Source organism: Haemaphysalis longicornis, unplaced genomic scaffold (genome assembly GCF_048455015.1).
Source record: "Haemaphysalis longicornis isolate Haplotype H1 unplaced genomic scaffold, Haemaphysalis longicornis Haplotype H1 scaffold_12, whole genome shotgun sequence".
NCBI classification, from domain to species: domain Eukaryota; kingdom Metazoa; phylum Arthropoda; class Arachnida; order Ixodida; family Ixodidae; genus Haemaphysalis; species Haemaphysalis longicornis.
This window is the reverse complement of record NW_027526225.1, coordinates 45060568-45080365: the sequence shown is the minus strand read 5'-3', so window position 1 is coordinate 45080365 and position 19798 is coordinate 45060568. Positions and strand designations below refer to the sequence as shown.

The window sequence follows — 19798 nt, the reverse complement described above, 5'->3', positions numbered from 1 at the left end:
AAGATGTGCATGGCTCTCATTAGGTCACTCTGCAGTACTGTTGTTGTCTGCCGACTTGATAGTGTAAAATTACAATCATAAAAATACACTGGCGGCCACTATGCTACTGGTATGGATGACCAAATTACATCAGTGCAGTCCATCTGTGTGCAATTCAAATGCGGGCGGTTGACAACAGTCGATTGCGGAATGTTAACGAGAGTGCTCCTGGCAGGCTCATAGCGAAGGAACACCCTGAAATATTTTTGCTCGGTCCCTTTTTCTTCCCATTCATAGCATTTTGTTGTCGGCGTGCCCCTACTACTACAGTAAAAGCTCGTTAATTCGAACTCGAAGGGGACCATAAAATTGTTCAAATTAAGCGGAGTTCGAATTAGTGGGAGGGCGCTAGAATTGATGAATGGACATCACGCCACACTGCGCAGGCAGAACCAAAGAAGCCACCCCTGGACTCATTATCGTGAATTAGGCATTATGACACGTTTGTGGCAGATAATTTCGTAAATTATGTTTTGTAAGTAATAATGGCATGCGCCGGAGCACTGGCACCGGGTGCTCAGTGCCCTCTGTAGAAGCGAAATACACTGTTGCAGGAGCGTAGTGCACGCCACGCTGTTGTTTTTCTGTTTTGTTCTTTTGAGTCTTAGTAAATTTGGTTTGGTTTGTATTTGCAACACATTGTAGTCACTCTGGGCCGACTTTTTCTTCCAGGAGCGATGGAAATCAGGGGATCATAGTTCGAATTAACTGTTCTAGACGCCAATGTGTTCGAATTATCAGGCGTTTTCCCCCATTGTAATATACAGGGCTGTGCCGGGACCGGGGCGTGAGTTCGGATTAACGAGATTTTACTGTACTGCTGTCGTTTTCGGAAAAGGAAAATGGCGCTTTGCTTGTGACTCTGAGATGTCGGTAGGTCCCCCCAATACCAAATCTTGCTTTCATGCCTGGTGCAACAATTTTTCCATTTCGGTCAATGCTATGTGGAATGGATCCTGACGCTCACAGCCATAACAGGCAATCATGTGACGTGCCTTGTGCTCTCGTTTTACGCCACTGGTGTTCAGCATAGCCTTTGCGCTAGTGGAGGCAATATAAAGGACAGATGTTCTTCCCCAAACATTGTTGAAGCTGGGTAATAGTAATTGATGTTTTGAGAGCAGAGTCTAAGGAGACGTACACTTGTCCCGCAACAGAAGTTGTTACCAATTAATTAGCTTTATGACTGCCCATTGTGTAGCTGCTTGTCCACAATAGTAGTTGTGAAAGCAGTGTGCGTTAAAGGGTTTTCTTTTTTCTCAGGAAATAGCTCCAAGCACCCTGCTGCTCTCTCCGGTGACGGACAGCGAGGATACGGATACCTGCAGCGACTCAGACGGAGATCTCCCAGCCGACGGAGATCTCCCAGCAGCCAGTGCCACGTTTCCGAACTCCGTTGTAGAAATGTATGCCCCTCATGATGAAGTGTCGGCACGGGGTTCGCAACTGGCTACCCTGCAGTGTGGGCAGATAGAAGTGGGCACGCGAGGTCAGGCCCAGTGTAAAGCCTGGTTCGAGCAAAGACAAGGAAGGATAACTGCCTCAATCCTTGGGAGGGTCCTTTCATCCCGTACTGGACAGGAAGGCATTGCGTCGGAGATTATGGGCTATGTCAAGGCTCCTGACGTAGCAAGTCTAAGACATGGAAATGAGACTGAGGGTGATGCTCGGAGGGCATTCGTCGTATCCGAGGAACAAAATCACATGAACTTTAAAGTAGAGAAAACAGGCCTCTTTGTCTGTCCTGAGAAGCCCTTCCTGGGAGCCTCACCTGACGGTCTCGTTACACGTTCGTGCTGTGCTAAAGCAGTGTTAGAGATCAAGTGCCCCTCAACGTGCAAGGGCAAGAAGCTGCGAGACCCTGCTACTAAGCTGCCATCTTATTTAACAAAGGAGCTGCAGCTTCACACCACTCACCACTATTATGCTCAAGTACAGGCAGAGATGGCGCTGAGTGGTGTAGAGAGAGCCTTTTTTGTGGTGTACACTGGTGCCGACATTAATGTTGAGACTATATGTTTCAACGCTATTTTCTGGAGTGCAGCAGTTGCAAAGGCAGAGATTTTTTTTTTAGCCATGTGTTTCCAGAGCTTCACTCTAAGGATTTGCAGAAGAAGCTCGAAACTGCAAAGAGGTCCTGCGTCTGTAAAGGAGCAAAAGCTGGCGCTGTAGTGCAGTGCAGTGCATGCGGAGCAGTAGCTCATTTAAAGTGCTTGGGGTTAAAACGGAGGCCCAAGGTTTGGGTCTGTTCAGATTGTCAGGACTGCATCGGGGAAGATAAGGAATAGTTCTGTCTTTTTACACTGCAGTGATCTCATTATGAATGATGTGTGTAGGCTAGCATTTTGTTTTTGGCCATACCAACAGACCACCGGTCATCGACTTGTTCAGTGTTGCCTCATTTTAACAGAACTTTTTCACTGTCATGCCCGAGGGAAGACGTGCTCTAAATGTTTTTTTGGACTAGGGACGCCTTCCACGGGGCGACGCCCACACATCAGCCTCTGCTGGAGAAATAAAAATTTTTTCTCTCTCTCTCTCTCCTATACTGCTGGTAACTTACCCCAAAACATTCATGCTTAGTGCACACTTTGTGCCATCCCTTGTCACAGTTTAGTTCAGTTTCTAGATTTCTTTGTTTGTCTCTTTGGTGAGTGTGTAAATGTTTGGTCCTTTGAAACACACGCATAGCCCCGCAGGTTTCAATACGTGCATGCAAACACTTTTTTTTTATGGATGCTTGACTGGTGGCTTACATCTGAACTGGTGTTGATGTCAATACTTGTCCTCGTGAAGCTGACAGAGCGAGCTGACAGACGCAAACAAACTTGCAACCTTATCACAAAAAGTAGGTGTGTGTAAAAGAAAGAATGGCAATATGGCAATTTACTAGAGATGGGCGGATATTTGGTTACTACGAATGCCCTATCAAATTTTGTTGTATTCAGCATTCGCTCCGAATCGATTTTAAGTATTCAACAATGTTGAATTACTTTACCTCTCCCAATAATTTGGCTTGGATTTCCAGCCACGTGCCGCAAGCTCCCAACCATTTCAACCATGTCGTGTTCTCGACCTCAGTACACGTTTGGAACTGGGGTACCAGTACATATCTGGTACTTAAAGAAACAAAAGTACTAGAACATACAAATGCACAGGCACTGCAGAAAAACTTGAAATTAACAATTGCAGTACTTCTAATAGATAGTCTTGTGGTGTTTGTTGTACTATTTGATTTAAAATTATTCGAGAAAATCATTATTCGTTTCAACTCAAACCCAAAATCTGCTATTTGCCCATGCCTACAATTCACCAAACGTGATAGGAATGGCTAACAATTATTTTGATTTATCTCTGCCATTGTTTCCTATCACGAGTGATTTCTGAGCTTTACTTTGCTCTTCTTCTTTAACGTGGAGCACTGTAACAAAGATACAGGTGATAACTGCAGTTTGCATTGGTGGACTCTGCATTTCTGCTTTATGATGAGCCTTGATGTCACCGGTGATTCGAAAGCAAGCCACCAAACTTGGAGAACGGTTTGGAATTAAGAGCATTAGTAATTACACATGTACCACCGTCTGTGGCAGAGAAAGCAGCCAGAGACGGTCGGGGCTTTCCTGGTTGCCCTCTACGCTACTAGATGGTGCCGCCTTGCTTGTGGTATAACAGTTGGAGCAGGTGTGTGTCATGACCCTGTCGACCAATTGGAACTTCACTTGTACACTGCCACCGCTTTCCTGCTACGCGAGCTCCTTATGCTATCGCCTAAAATGCTTTGCCACTGTTAATGTGCCTGTGATGTCGAACCTGAAATATATGCTTGTCCAAGAAATCTTGTACTACAGTATGTTACGCAAGACAGTAAAGCTCTTTCTGCTCACTCAAAAGCAGCTTTGGCACGAATTTCGTAGCCATTGAATGTAAGCTGCTAAAATTGTATGTGCCCTGAGATTTGTTTGCATGCCAGTAATGTAGGAACATATGACAGGCAGTTTTTTGATCACCTGAATTGGTTTGTTATGAATCATTATTCACGTCAATACTCTTTCATTGTGAAAAAGCCAAATTTGAACAATGCAAGACGCACTGAGAACCACTAGATATGCTGAGTGATTTCAATCTTCAGACCACAGTACACAAAACAAGATTTATAACAAGTAAACATGAGACACTGGAGTGCAGGACATACTGGTTGACTCTTAGCTTCTGGCCTTAAAACATAGTATGCAAAAGAAAGCTCAGCAGCAAGGAAGAAAAGTTTGCACGGAGACTGCTCACTCTCTTGTGGAATATAAAAAAAACAGGTTGGGGTTCATGACGTGTCATTTTGAGGTCGTAGTGCTCAGCCCGCTTCGGCCAGAACTAGTCATGTCCCTTTAATATGGACCCATCTGCCGTCTAAGAAACCTTCCATAATGTTCTCTTCCGTTATTGCCTCAGTCTCAGGTTTTGAACATTATGATTAACTACCACCAGCTCGCTTGCACATTCACTGTAATTTCATAATGGAAGTCGTATATAATAACAATAAAATGTGAAAAACAGGAACCATAAGGAATTATCTCTTCGAAATAGATCACAGAAAGCTTTGTCCGCTTACACACACTGGAAGCCACGGCGTTCCAGAATTGTCAGCCGTTCTGGCCCACTCCAGCGATGACGGGGGTTTGCAGGTTCACCAGTGCGGAGCACACAATCAAGGTCTTGTCGATAGTGCTGAGCCCTACATCCCCAGCCTTCTTTACGTACGAGATGGGGAGGATCATTTGAAAGATGCGGAAGGTTTTCAACCTCTGAATGGTGCGTTCCACGTGGATCCGAGCCCGGGAAAGCTTCCTTGACAGGGCCACTTCTTTGCCTGACAGCTGTTTCTTCCCCTTGGTGAAGGACGGCATCAGCACTGAGGCACCCTTGGCTGCAAGGAGTTCCTCACACTTGAATCCTCTGTCAGCCAAGATGACGTCGCCCTCATCAATCTTGTCCAGCACTCCGCATTTCGCAGTGAGCTCTTTGTCAGAGACACGCCCACCCCACGCTTTGGAAATGAATGTGATTGCACCTGCTGGAGACACAGCTACTAAAAACTTGGCCGTGTTGTGGTGCTTGTACTGGGAGAAGGTTTGCCTCCTTGCCGACATGAATGATGGCTTGTGGATAAAGATTTCAGAACAGTCAACTGTGCATCGAACGTTCTTAAAAACCGGGTCACAGAACACATCAGGAAGGTTGCGGCAGATAGCTTTTCGTGATGGCCAAATCAAGAGCTTGCCCAGACTGGATGATAGTATGTCCAACCATCTGTGAAAGATCACACTCACGCTTGATGATGGAATTCGGAAACGACATGCCAGGTCCTCGGTAAGCAGCCCAAGTCGCAATCTCATCAGAACCATGACAAGCTGCTCCTCTGGCTCGAGAAATGTCTGTGTGTCGGGCTTCCAGAACGACAAGACAAAGCTTAGGAGAGAATAGAACATGTTCCGTGACACAAGTCCGGTGTAGAATTTTACACGAACATCATCTGTCAAAGCATCTTTCGTGGGGGTGTTGCTTTCAAGGCTTCTTTGAAGATTTTCATCACAAGCTTTGAAGCCCCTCAATGTTTCTGTCGTCTTTGTGAGCTCTTTCTTCAGGTCACACACTTCCTTCTTGAGGCTCTCATTTTCTTGCAGCAGGGTCTCAAGTTGACTACCTGTCACTTCGGTGTTCGTACCTGAATCAGCTCTTGCTGACTCTTCTGCGCAGGGAAGTTCCTTATGGCTGCACTCTGACTCCTTGGTAGCAATAGCTCTGTCTGTTGACTGGGCGTGTTCCTTCTGTCGCTTCAGACGTTCCTGAAGTCGACCGTGACGAGCAACCTTCTTTGCTACATCTTTTGGAGCCTTGAAAGGGAAAATCGAGGGCACATAGTCAGGATGTGTAGGGTCCTGGGATGGACAACCTGCAATATAAAAAAAATGCTGTAACAGTTGCTCCTGAGAGTGTCACATGAAGCAAAATAAACACGTTCTCGTTAAAAAAATTTGCAGCTGCCCACACTTCACGACGCGGTAGGCAAAAAAAAAATTACAGACAGAATTATCCGGTTTGCTTGTTTTGCAGATAAAAGACGTTGTAATGAAGTTTAAAAATAGGAAATATGATCTCGCCAGTTCTCTACGGCCAGACAGCTGCGTGGTATTTATTGATGTATATCCGCAAACTGGTTCTGGGCGGAAGTATGTAGCAATGAGGGAGTTCAATTTTCTTATTATACTGCCTAACAAAAAGTACAAAAAGATGTGATCGTGAGATGCAGTCTGGTTTGCCAGTGGCCCATCAATCTTCAGCTCGCGCGCGCAAGTCACGTTCGATCCTCGCGACCACGGGCTTCGTTTTTTCGTTCGCTGTCGCCTCTCGCTACACATGGATTCTAAACGCTCAAAGCAACACCAATTGGCGTGTAAAACTGCTCCAAAATGCGCAAGACCGTTTCGAATAGACTTCATCTAAGTTATCGGGACACCCTTCTTTTCAATATCCAAAACATAAAAAAGCAGGCGCGTCGAAGGCGTTGTGAAATCCCCGCCCCCCCCTCCCCACCCCAAGACTCAATTCCCTCCGAGCCACATGCGCGCATTTCACCTTAAATTTCCACGTACGTGAACCCTATGCTTCTATGAACTCTCCGTGAACTCTAAGTTAAAGGGGTCCTGAAATGCCTTCCGCCGATGCATGGATGTACATGTAACCAAATAAAGCAATGTATTAGCAATCTCCTCCTGCAAGAATTTTGTTAAAGCGATGAGTATTAGCTGAGAAATCGTAAATCAAAAACCGCGAATTATCGTCGCGCCGTATTTCCTCCTCCTTTCAACTGTTTCTTCGCTGTTGGCCTCCCCTCCCATGATGCTCCGCTCCTCAGCGGTGACGTGCTTCCGCTATTGCGCTCCCACAGACTGCCGTCTGCTACGGGCCAGCTCTTTCGGCTTTTTCATCTCTGTAGACACCATGGACACAGGCTGGAAAAGCGAACGAATGACCTGGCCGCATGTGTGCGGCCTGGCCTTGCCCTTTCGCGGTGAACGTAGCTGCAGTTGGTATCGGCGGCGAACTCGCAGCCGCGTGGGGAGAATCGTGCGCTCGTTCCCTTTGGTGCACCGCGCACTGTTTATCCAAAAAGCGCGGTCTCAGATGTGGCCCCGCTGGTGCCGGGTGTTATTTTGCGGTGGTTGTAATACCTACTACCGGCGGCATGTGAAAAAAGACATTTTCAACCGACACAGAACCCGTGCACAAAACGCGCCGGATCGGATCGCTTTATCAGCGGCGATGAACGTGAAGACGAAGAGCAAACCAACGCTGCACTCGATCAGCGAGAACCCGTGTTCTGACAAGCTGCACCCATGTGTTGCATTCAACACTGACGGTAAAGCGTTTGTTTGCACTTGTTTGGATAGTCGTAAAATGTCCAAACACTCCGGCACTCCGCTAGCAGATCAGCCGGCGAGACATTTCGGAAAACATTTGACAGATGGCGCCGTATGCATTAGTGTGTCGCTACGCGAAACTGATGAGACGCTCTACTAAAACTCCCATCGCGGTGTCACGTAGCGGGACGCAAAAATTTAGCGTTTAGCGTATGCAAAGGCCACAAACGCTGTACTAAAACTCTATTAGCAGCAAAATAGCGTGCGTATGTGAAACCGCTTGCGTTTACAAAGCTGCACGCCGAGCGCGTACGTTTCAAACCTAGTGACATCGTTTAAATACACTGGCAAGCACAGTGTAACGTAGTCAGATATCAACCGTATGCTCAGGCGACAAGCAAGAGCTTGTTTTATGTGGGGCGGAGATTGCGCATAAAGGCCCGTTCGCACTTGCGACGAAAGCGAGTGACAGCGGCAGGAATTCCGTCGCTTTGTCGCGCGACGATCGTTTTTGTCGAATGGTCGGGACAAATTTTGGTTGCGCGACAGAATTCCCGTCGCTTTCGCTCGCTTTCGTCGCAAGCGGGAATGGAAAGTTCTGCCGCTGCCGTCTGCTACGCAGCTCGGAGGTACCGCGCGATCTGCTCGGGCCGGATGAACGCGCACACTCCCGCACGGTAGCGCCCCAAGCGGCAGACGGCCGCGTACATCGCTCCCGGCGCCCGCCTGGAGCTCGCCCTCGGCACACTAGCCAGTATATTTCAGGCACTATAATGGAGGAAAGATTTTTTGCTTCCGATGAACCTAGTTCTTTGCCCCTGTGTTTTTAAATACGTGAAGTGGCTAGCACGTCGTCCTCACGCAGCTCTGTATCGTCGTAGCATCGCTGATTGTCCGAACGAAGCTTGCAGCTAAGCCAATGCAGCGACCGAAGCTGTGTGTGTGTGTGTGTGCATCGCCTCCTGTGTGTTGTGGACGCGTTCGTTTCGCGATGAAATGCGACATTGTACTTCTGCGGGTGGATAGTGCTTCCCATAGTCTGGATTATCTTTCTCGAACGACGTACCACTCAACCTCGCATGGGGTATGTGCAGTGTGCCTGGCTAAAAGCCTTCTCGCTTGCGCGCCAGAGTTGTGACTTGCTGCTCGTCCCCGCAAACCGGGTGTGAGGTGAGTGCCGAATTTACGACGGGCAGGAGGAGGCAACTCATCGTCTGTCAATCGCGGTTCAGACTTGCAACGCATGTTGTGACGTTGCGTTCGTTCGAAACGCATCTCTGGATTGTTTTGAAGTTGAATAAAATGTACGCGTCAAACCCGGGCATTCGGCTCAGGGCGTTCTCTGCGATTGCACCAAAGAAGTGCCACGGGACTTTCTTTATGGTACGTACTCACGTAAGATAAAATCCACGTCGTGTTATGGCCGTGTTGCATTCAATACGAACGGTTAAGCGTTTGTTTACACTTGTTTCGTTTGTCGTAAAATGTCAAAGCACTCCGGCACTCCGCTGGCAGATCAGCCGGCGAGCCGACGCTGAGCAGACGACTCATCTCTTTGCCGGAAGTGCGTGAAAAAGCCGCCCAATAGCAGGATGTCTAGCTCATGACGAACATCTGGGAATCGATGATGTAGACATGTGAAGATGGCGGCGTCCAAAAACACGAAGGAAAGGGTGAGAAAAAAGCGACAAACTTTGCAACAAAAGTGTGAGCTTTCCGCTGCGCGTAAAAGAGTAATACTTGGCACAGGTGACGTTGGCGACCCAATCTAGCGATTGCGCTAGTTCATTTAGTGTGCTCAAAATGCCTTTCAGGGCCCCTTTAAAGGGCGACGTGATATGTGCGCGCCGTACTCATGACGCTCGGCAACAAATGCTGGCGTCGTGACATTGCCGCACTCGCTCGCCGGCGCGCGGCCCGAACTCTCTCACCGTTTCCTGCCCTTGCATACTATTTTCTCCCCCTGCACTTTGTAAATTTTCATGTGTTTAACTACACCTCCTGCGTCCTATTCTCTTGCCTACACCAGCACAACTCCACCAGCACCCGGTCGACGCGCACGCTGCCGGGGCGCGTTGGCGAGCGAGTACGCCGAATTCACGACGCCTGACGCCGAGCTTCAGGAGAGCGGTGGTGCGCATACCACGACGCACGTTTTCGGGCCGCGAGGCGGAAGGTCCCGAAGCGCACTAAACAGTCTCGGGTCGGGGGAGAGATTTCACAACGCCTACGAGGCGCCAGCCCATAGGCACAACAAATCCGGGTGTCTTACCTGTGATAAAGTGTGCGGAGCAGATTACACTCCTGTCGTTCGGCAGCCACTTGTCCCGTCGAACCGCCTGCACCCAAGCGGCTCTCCGTGACGGATCTTTCGGGAACCGAAACGACCGAATCGCGGACAGCAGGTTCGCCCCTGAACGCTTGCTGCACCCAGGGACTACACAGCAGGGGCCTAGGCGCGGTAGTTGCGCTGGGTCACCCATATATTCTTCTAAAGCAACACAATCGAACAAAAAAACTCAGCGAACGGGATTGACACGGCCACAACACAAGCACTCCGAAGCAAGCGCTTCGCCCGTACCGGAAACCCGAAAGGGCGCTTTCCGGTTGCCGGAGCAGGTGGCGCCCCCACGTCTCAACTCACGCGAGAAAGAGAGAATAAAACGCGGTGCCTGAGCCGCTCCGCTCCATCGTTCAAGCGCCGTTCCTCCGCTGTCCAACGCTGAAACGTGAACCACCTATGCGTCGCATCTACACAGCGGTTCCCGCGAGGGGAGGTGAGAGATTTTTTCTTCTGCACCCGTCTAGTGCGCTTTTTACCATGTCGTTGTCCTGGATGCCACATGTAGACGCTTTGCGGAAAGACCTTGCTCGAGCAGTAGGGGCACTGAATAGACTGCGACAGTATCTTCCGAATAAAATTAAACGGCAGACTTTTTATGCACTTGTCCCTGCTCGACTACGTTACTGTGGCTTTGTGTGGTCCACTACAACACAGACAAACGTAAACTACCTTTCTTCGTTACAAAAACGGGCGGTGTGGGCTATAGATAACATATTGTTACCAGAGAGTTGTACGCCATACTTCGAGGTGAATGGGATACTAATTATGAGTAAAATATATAGGTATCAGCTGTCTTTAGAAATATATCGTAAGTACTAACGTGACAAACAAATTTAACACCCAGTTTCATAAAACCCAAAGCCCGTATGAATTAACAACAAACTTAATCGCGAAACCATATTCAAGGACAGTTTATGGATAACATCGATTAGTTTCTCAAATACCCGGGCAACTGAGTCAGTACCGTGTTATGTTAGATCACTTACATACCTATGTTTCAAAACATAGCTCTAAAAGAAACTATGAAAGCTCTCTTCCTTGCGGAAAATTGATTTAGTACCGTACGGTTTTGTCTTGTTTATATTGAATGAAAACGTCGTAACTGTGTGGGCCCCTTATGGTCATTTATGATTTCTGTTCTGATTGTCTGTTTACTTTTTCACTTGTTGGTGTAAATTACTTTGCTTCTGCTGGAAAAATGATTCCTTTATTGAGGGCATGTCTAAAAAAAAATCTATGTCTCAACTTTCATCGATACGCCTCCATTTAATCAATACTACTTGCTTTTCCGGAATTCACTTTAACGCCCGAAGCCTGCGCAGGAACTACGACATTTCAACGTTTGTCCACTCGTTTCTTCAGCGATTTTCCGTTATCTACTTCTCAGAAACTTGGCTTTCTGTCCATTACAAGGATAGTTTTAATATTCCAGGCTACAAAAAGGAATACGGTCATCGTGACGGTAGCGCGTACGGAGGCTCAGCTATTTATGTTTTGAATGGCGTGGCGCATCAACGGCGTTTCGATATTTATTTAAATGTTCCTCCTTGTAAATAGGTATGGGTCGAATTTGAAGCATCATCTTTAAAGGGTAATCATTCCAATGTCGTCTGTGGCGCTATGTATCGATCTCCCTCCTCTTATCCTTCAATTTTTCAAGTACACTCTCGGACATACTTCACCAACTTTCATGTGAAAAAAAAAAACGTCTTTATTTTCGGTGACATTAACATTAATCTTCTCGATGATTCAAACCACGATACCCTGGAATACATCACCTGCATTTACAGCTATGGGTTTCAGTGTCTTATTAACGTTCCTACCATATCTCCTAATAATGGCATCCAATCCTTGATTGACCACTTGCTGACAAATTCCAGTGGCTTCTCTGAAGAAGGCGTAATTCAAACTGAAGTTACTGATCATTACCCTGTCTTTATGACCGCTAACCTGTTGGTTCTTGCTATCATCAACCCATGCTTTAGAACTATTTTTCATGCGGATGAATACACACGGATTATATCAGATACTGACTGGTCGGCGATACTCGATACACAAGATCCTGAAATTGCCGTGCAAATGCTTTGTGAAACCACTCACATCAGCCATTGACTCGTCCACTACTTTTCAGGTGTTCAATCGACGTTACCACGCCCGTCGTTTTCCTTGGCTGTCGAATGGCTTGTTATGTTCTTTACGAAAAAAGACAACCTGTATAAAAAAACTAAGCGCCAACCATTTAACAATCACCTCAAAACCAGGTACACACCATATTGCAATATATTATCCGTATTGCTAAATAAGGCCAAGCGAAGGCGTCCCCCCAAGGCTTTGTTTTAGGGCCGCTTTTATTCCGTACTTCCGTAAATGATTTACCAAAGTGCCTCACGCGCTCGAAATGCATTCTATACGTCGACGATACCACCATCTTTTCAAACAACCCTGATGCAGAGGTATTCATTTATGATTTGCAAAAGGATTTATCTTCCCTTCAAAATTGGGGTGCTGATAACAGACTATCTATTAACTCGTCCGAATTGTCCATAATGGCATTTCACTCCCCGAAAAAATTGCAAACAAACCTTTGCCTCCATATAGGTCACAATTCCATTCTACTGCGGAACCAAACACCCTTTTTAGGTGTTATTGTAGACACTCACCTAAGGTTCCAATGCCAAATCTCCTCCATTTGCAAAAAGATATCATTTGGCATTCGAGCGCTTCTTAGAGCTAGACTGTACTTCAATACGAAAATTCTGTTGGATTTATATTATGCATTTATTCATAGCCACTTGAACTATTGCATCACATCGTGGGGTCGATCGTATAAACATAACCTTTCATCTACACAAAAACTTCAAAAACAAGCAATTCGTATAATAACGTTTTCCCGAAAAATGTCACCATCTCTTCCTATCTTTATTCAACTTAACATATTACATTTGCCAAAGATGTACTTGTATAGCGTTGGAGTTCTATTTTTTGAAATGCTGCATAGCCTCCTAGATGTTGACGCTTTCCCTCGCCACATGTTATCCAACCCTAATTGCACTAGATTTTCCTATCGACAGAACTTGTTATTGCCCAAGGTAAGGCCTAATTATGGCAAAGTTAGTCTACTTTTTTCTGCTTTATTTTGTTGAAACGACGTACCCCTGAAAATAAAGGTAGTCAGATCACTTCAATCTTTCAAAAGAAAATTGAAAATGTTCTTAGTTGCTCACCAGTAAATCCTAGAAATATTCTACTTGTGTGATATCTTTCACTGCTTGTTCTGTTGTCAATTTATTTCAATATTTCAGTTTTTTCCACAATGTGTTGTATTTTTTATATTATCTCATCCTTACACGACGTTTTATAAGATTTGTATAACGTCTGCAATATTTACTGGTTGTAGTGTGCTCACTACTTATCTCCAAAACATCTAGCATAGGAGGTCCCGCCTGCGGTTCGGAAACCTTGGGACCTCCTCCTGCAAATTCCCCCAATCTTAATACGCTCTTGTACATTTCTGAATAAATTTGAATTTCGAAAATTTGAAATGTTTTCAAAAGGAATTTCCCGCTGTGTTACTGTTGTAGTGTATCGGCATGTTTTGTGCGTAGTTGAGTAATTTGATTTCGTTTTCCAATATTTTTATGCTCACAGTTAGCTCACTGCATGATGGGCTGTCTCCAGTTGTTGAATGGGTGTCGTGGCCCCGTCAGGAGTTAATTCTGCCTACAGTGACGCCACCGAAAACAAACTGATTATGAGGATTGTCTTGAATAAATTGAAATTGAATTGAGTTGAATTTCTTTTTTCGCGCACCCATTTATCAAGTAGAAGTGCAGAAAAATGAAGCTTGAAGAAAAACATTTACATGGCCACGCAGAACCCGGACCCTAGGGATGCTGCGGCTTGTCTGCTTGCAGGCGTAATTCGCGCCAAAAAACAAACAAATAAAGGCGAAGAAAGGGGCGAAAATGGATGTAGCACTACAAAATAATAAGTATCCCCAGGCTTTTGCCACTAAAGCACGTAAGCGGACTGTATTACCCCGAGCATTTTTTTTTTAATTTCGCAATGTTGCAAGGTTTCGCGAAAGTGTCTTACATAGCTTCAAAAATAGTTGCATAATTTGTTATATATTTAGTGCTTGGTTATGGAATGACTGTGCCCTTCGTTTTTACTGGTTGATGAAAACCACAATCGACTTTCGAATATAAGCAAAGGTACTTTTTTTGTTTTATTGCGAATTATTTGACTCCAAAAAAAAAACACTCCAACTCACGAACTTTGCTTTAACGAAGTAGTATCAAGGCGCTAAAGTAGTTCGTTATATCCGATATTTGTTATAAGAGTAGAGATAAAAATTAGGTACAAATAATCGGAAACATCCTAGATAAAAAACGCGGTATTATTGGCTTCAAACCCACTCTAAACGAGATATCCCTTCCCTGTCTCCTTGTGGATTTCGAAGTAAATGGATGGGAGTATGACAACGTGAGATTACGAGAAAACAAAGCTCGTTTTACAAAGCAGGCATGCGTTTTTGGTTGAAAAAGATGTATTCTTCGACTGGTCCCTTTTCACAGCACTCAGCGTAATGAAGATTTCCAATGTCTATGCAGGAAAGGGCCTACATCTGCCTCTACATCTGCCGTTTTTCGGTATATTAACAGTGGTCCTGTAATCTCTCATTTTTCATGGTAGCAATATAGTTTTGAGCCTCGTGCAAGCCAAATTTTCCGTCGTTACAGCCGCTAGCGCGTGCGGCTCTGGGGGTGTTGATTTGGTCATAAAAAGAATAACTGTCACTAAAATGAATATGAGCAACTAAAGCTCGTATTTATTTCGATACAGCCCATGGTGGTGGTGGTGATGATGTTTAATTAACGGGTCAATCTAGCCTTGCGTGATATGCCGGCAATTGCTCCCCCGTTAAACAGCTTCTTGCCGCTATGCGGGGGAAATCCCCAGGAGTCACTGAGGTGTGCGTCACTTAAAAACCCGAGGATCAGGCGCAAAATATCTCTCCTGGCTATCTACTGTTCTATAGAAAACATTATATCACCCAAAGAGTCATGCGGAACAGCCCTCTTACGAAGTTTCTTAATAAGCAATGCTAACCTCTCCCTTGCAGGCTATCGGCAGTTCATAAGGAAATGTCTGATATCACCTGTTACACAACACGTTGCGCACAGAGATGAGCAGACAAGGGTCAGATGATGAAGCTACGCGGGTGTCCGCCCTGAGTTGGTCTGGAAGCGGAGCAGTAAGGGTGACTCTGTCCTCTTCATTCCTTTGGTAACAGAAGGTTGGTGTTGTGGGCGCCAAAGAGATTTGAAGTGTTGTTTAATTATGGTCTTTACGATTCGACGCTCGGCTGGAGCTAGTTTGAAAAACGAGTACAAGATGTCGCTTTACGGGCCAACTTGTCTGCGGCTTCGTTTCCAAGCACTGCGATATGGGTAGAAACCCACTGGAAGCGAACGCTAATCCAGTTTTAATTTAGCTGCTGAAGGACACGGAGGAAGCGTTGACAAGATTTATCTGCTGGAAATCCAAGCTGCAAATGTTGTAGGGCTGACTTGGAACCGTTGGAATTACCGCACGTCACACCCGAACCCACAGAGAATTGCCGACAGTGAGGGGTATCGGTCAGAGTTGTTCGATTTTTTTTATTTATTTATTTATTTATCATAGTACCCGCAGCACCTTTTCAGGGAATTACAGGGGGGGGGGGAGGAGAAAGTAGAAATTAATACAAAATACACGCAGAACAGAAATATCACTTAAAGCATAATGACAAGCCAAAACTCGTCATGTTCAACGAAGATACACTACAAAGAACACGAAAATACATCATTAGACACAATTGTCACAACATTTCTGGGTAACTTATTCCATTCACTAATAGTTTTGGGGAAAAAGAATGCTTAAACAATTCCGTTCTACAACTTATTTTTTTTATTTTACAGGAGTGATCTGTCCTGAGTGAAACGTAGTCTGGACTCATTAAATAAAAACTTTTGTCTATCCCTGTTCCGTTATGAAATATATTTTATTTATTATTTTTTCTATATTTATTCATTATATATTTATTATTACGGCTTTATTGGGCTTCGGTATCAGGGAGATGTCGGCATGGCGCCAGGAAGTGGGGAAAGTGCCAGACCGCCAGTGGTGCTTGAACAGGCTCAAGATGGTGTCGAGGGTGCTTCAGTCTAGATTACGTGGGAGTTTATTAGTTATGTTATCTGCTCCAGGGGCTGTTGGATGCCGAATTTCTGTGATGGCGTGTTCGATCTCTGCGATGGTGATGTTGGCGTCGAGGGTGGTGTTAGGCAAGCCCGCGTATGTATCCGTAGGAGTAGAGGTGGTACTGAGGGGGATGTATTGGGACCCAAGTTCGGAGAGCAGCTGGGCGGCGGTACTAGGGTAAGTGAGGATAAGGGAATGAATGCGGGATGATGTGTATTCTTTGGTAGTGGTGGAGTCAAGTAAATATCGTAGTAGCACCCACGTGCGTTTCATGGAGAGCCCACCACGCATATCGTCGCATATTTGGTACTAGTGAGCTTGGGTGAGCGCTGCTGCATGTTCTTGAATTTGTGTTTGGATGCGCGCAAGCTTGCGGCGCAGGATACGTCTGTGTTTGCGGGGGTGCCACCTACGTTCGATGCTACGATATGCTTCCAAGAGGTGCGTCATTCGGGTTCGGCAAGGGCAGGGGTATTTCGGGGTCGACCGCGGCGTCGTGGGACGTCTTGACGCTGATTAGTTTTGCGAGCCAGCCGTTTAGGCCCGATTCAGAAAAGGTTTCGGGAGGGGTAGTTCGGCACATTCGGCGCGAAAGGCGTCCCAGTCCGTGACGTGGTGAGGGGTGATCGGAGGTGATAGCCGATGAGAAAGCTGAAGTGTCGTTTGGATGATGTAGTGGTCACTTCTCAGGTTTTGTGGGGTGGGTAGCAACGTGGTGTGTGGGAGGTGGCTGGTGAGAGATAGGTCTAGGGTGGTGTCTCGTTCGGCGCTGTTGCCGATGCGGGGGTGGTGTGGGGGTCGGTTTTGAGGGTGAGGTGGAGGGATTGGATTGCTTCCCAAAGTAGGCGCCCTTTGCGGGTGGTGTGGCCTTATCCCCAAGAGGGGTGCGGTGCATTATGGTCGCCTAGTATGAGCAGGGGGTTTTTATTGGCCACGTGGAGGGCTGCTTTGACGAGGGTAGGGAAGGTGTGTGAGTGTTTTTGGTGGCGCGATAAATATTGAGGATGTACAGAATGGGCTGTGGGGGTTTGGGTGGATAAACGGTGATTAGCACATGTGGAATAGGAGAGGTGGGAAGGATGATTAGAGCTGTGCGGAGGCTGCGGTGAACCAGCGTGGCGATAGATCGGAAATCAGTGATTGAAATGGTTGAAACCAAGGGAATTTGACTTTAGTAGAAGGGCCAGTTTCTTGGAGCGCGATGACTACCGGAGGCGTGGGCAGGGTGGATAAGAGGGTCTGTAGGACCGCTCTTTTGTGGGTGAAGCCCCTGATATTCCATTGTCAGATGTGGTAGGTTTCATATATCTTCTTCCAAGTCATCCTCGTTAGGGAGAGGGGCTGAGTGGATAGGGTCAGATAGTGATGGGGTGAATTTGGAAGGTAGTAGTTCCTTCATGCATGTAAGGAGTTCCGTATGGAGGGTAGTAATTGAGTCTTGCATTGCTGTCTGGGTGGCTACGATGGTTTGATGGAGGTTTAGGTACCCTTCTCGTTGTGTCTCAAGAGCTTGTGCTAAATGGGGGGCATTTTGTCTGATTTGTCATAACCCTCTTCTGGCGAAGGGCCTTTGCGTTTGACAGGTGGCGTTTGGATAGGAATGGTGGTTGGGTCGAGGTTGGGCTGGGGGGAGTCGGGGAAGTAAGGGGGGTTGGGATTGGCTGTGTTGCTGCTGGCGGAGTAGTGCGTTTTCTTGCCTAAGGCGGGTGACCTCTGCTCGAAGGGATTGGATTTTCTTGATGAATGCTTCATATGGTTAGGGGACGGTGGGTGTGGTAGTTATGCTTGCGTGAGGGAGGGAGCAGACTCCGGGACTTCATCTGAGTTGAAGTGCAGCTGCTATTGGGTCCTGCTGTTGACGTGAGGACTTGGCTGTAGGTCTTCGATGAGCGGGAAGGGGTGAGGGGGGCCGTGCCAGATGCAGTTGCGGAGTTTGTGGCTCGGTCCTACTGGGAAGTCCGGTCTGGGGGTGGTTTCTGAATGCGTCGTGGCTGGAACCTTCTGGCGCAGCCTGCTGTTCCCATGCTGCGGCCTTCTCCGCAGAAAATGCATGACGGCTTACAGGGGTGCTGTTCGGCCGGGTTGGTGGTGCCGCAAGTGGTGCAGAGTGGGGTAGGTCGCAGGTTTGGGCAAACGTCTCTCCTGTGTCAGGGGGTCCAGCAGTTGAACATTCTTCAGACGCGTTTGAAGGGGTAGCAGCGAGGAGAGCGGCTCTGTAGCGTAGCCTGTAAAGAACCAGGGCACCGTTCAAAATTATTTGAACATATTGTGCAGGCATTTGACGTCGAGAATTTGCAGAGCCGGTTTGTAGTCCACAAAACTGTGTAGGATGGTGTACTGGTCGTCAGAGGGCGGTACGTCAAAGAGCACGCCTACGGTGGTGTTGCGGGGGGTGATAAATGGTTGGCTGGGGGATACGTGGCGTCTTGATACCGATGGGTAGGGCAAGGTATTTATGGGCTCTTACTTTGGAAGGGGTGCTGAGTATGATGAAGATGGAACGGTGGTGTATTCGGAGTTGGTCTTCAGGCGTACTGGGTACCTGCACCTGTGCTTGGATTATGTCAGCGAGGTATGGTGCGAAGATAGTGTAGTACCGGGCCTTGTTCAGGGCGGAGTATGATCGTGATGTCGTATGCAGTAAGGGGCTCAGCTGGTTGCGGCGGCTTTAGGCGGGTCGGCGTTTGCGGCGATGTGGCGGCGGCGCACCACCACTAGTGACGCTTGGGCTTAGCGTGGGGGGGGGGGGGTGAAGGGAGTTAGGCGTGGGGTGGCCTTGGTGCACGAGCTGTCTGCGGCTGATGCGTACGAAGCCCGGCTCGTCCAGGACGGCGGGGTCGATGGGGAGGCCTTCTACGACGCATTCCATAGCGGCCGCCATGGCTGCGCTTGTCGGGGCGGCGAGAGAGTGCGCCAGGCAACGCGGGGCGTTGCGGTGTTAGGCGAGCGCATCTGGCGCGGCAGACGTCGCCGCTGCTAGCGAGCCGGGATCTTTCCAGGTAGCGTTAGTCTAGTGATCGGCGAAAGCGTGGTCCCACAAGAATCGGGTTGAATCTTTGGCGTGGGTGATCGGGGCTCACCTTGAATGGTATGAGGTGAAAGCGGACCTCTAGAAGAAAGTCGTGGGGCAGGATCTGCGCGGCTGGCACGAGGCTCATAGAGCATCCGAAGCAGTACATGGAGCATTCCACAAATTCTTCAATCATGTCTGTTATTAGGTGGGATAGTCAGGTTAGTTATTGAGTTAGGTTAGTTTTGTAAATCGTATTGGTTATTTGGTGGTATTTTGGACTGGTTTTATTTATTAACACTCTTTTCAGTACGCGTTAAGTTCTAGCGCGAGGCGTTGGCAAACGAGTGTGTCGTTGTTTTAGTACCATGGCTGCAAGAGGCAACGACAGGAGACACCAACAGCCGAGCCCCTAAGAGGCTTCAGCACTTAGTCTGAACAAGATAAATTCAGTTGAATTCTCGCCCGTTTTCCCGCTTTCATTATCCTACAATACTTCTCTCCATCTTTCCCGAAGCGTGCCGTCTAGGACAAGTATAAACTTTTTCTGAATAGTATACAGACTTTTTTCTTTGCAAACCCAAATTTCTGGCATGAGCCTGCAGGTGCTTTATTTATAGTCGTTCCTACTAAACTAGTCGCCTTCGTTCTCTGCAGTTCATTGTCTCACTTTACACACTAAATGTGCTTTTACAGATTTTTACTGCCCAAAACAAAACAAACGTTAATACCGACTTTTATATGGTC

General features: G+C 47.1%; 2 protein-coding genes across 2 annotated transcripts in view; one reads left to right on the top strand and one right to left on the bottom strand.

The window, feature by feature from the left end:
* The window catches only part of LOC144162584 (uncharacterized), a 102879-nt gene that overhangs the window by 52184 nt on the left and 30897 nt on the right, over nt 1–19798 (top strand). The gene's annotated exons all lie outside the window — the stretch shown is intronic.
* LOC144162172 (uncharacterized) lies at nt 1554–19247 on the bottom strand. The gene is made up of 2 exons (XM_077692650.1): nt 19122–19247; nt 1554–5924 (listed from the first exon to the last, which is right to left on the bottom strand). Exons 1-2 carry the CDS (start codon nt 19245–19247, stop codon nt 4674–4676), a joined length of 1377 nt encoding a protein of 458 aa, XP_077548776.1. The 3' UTR covers nt 1554–4673.

Bases quoted from the DNA above. Each gene is read 5' to 3' on its own strand.
- LOC144162172 (XM_077692650.1), bottom strand. From the start codon at position 19,247: ATGATTGAAGAATTTGTGGAATGCTCCATGTACTGCTTCGGATGCTCT. The intron at 5,925-19,121 runs GTGAGCCCCGAT...TTCCCTTTCAAG, and splicing joins TTCACCTCATACCATTCAAG to GCTCCAAAAGATGTAGCAAA.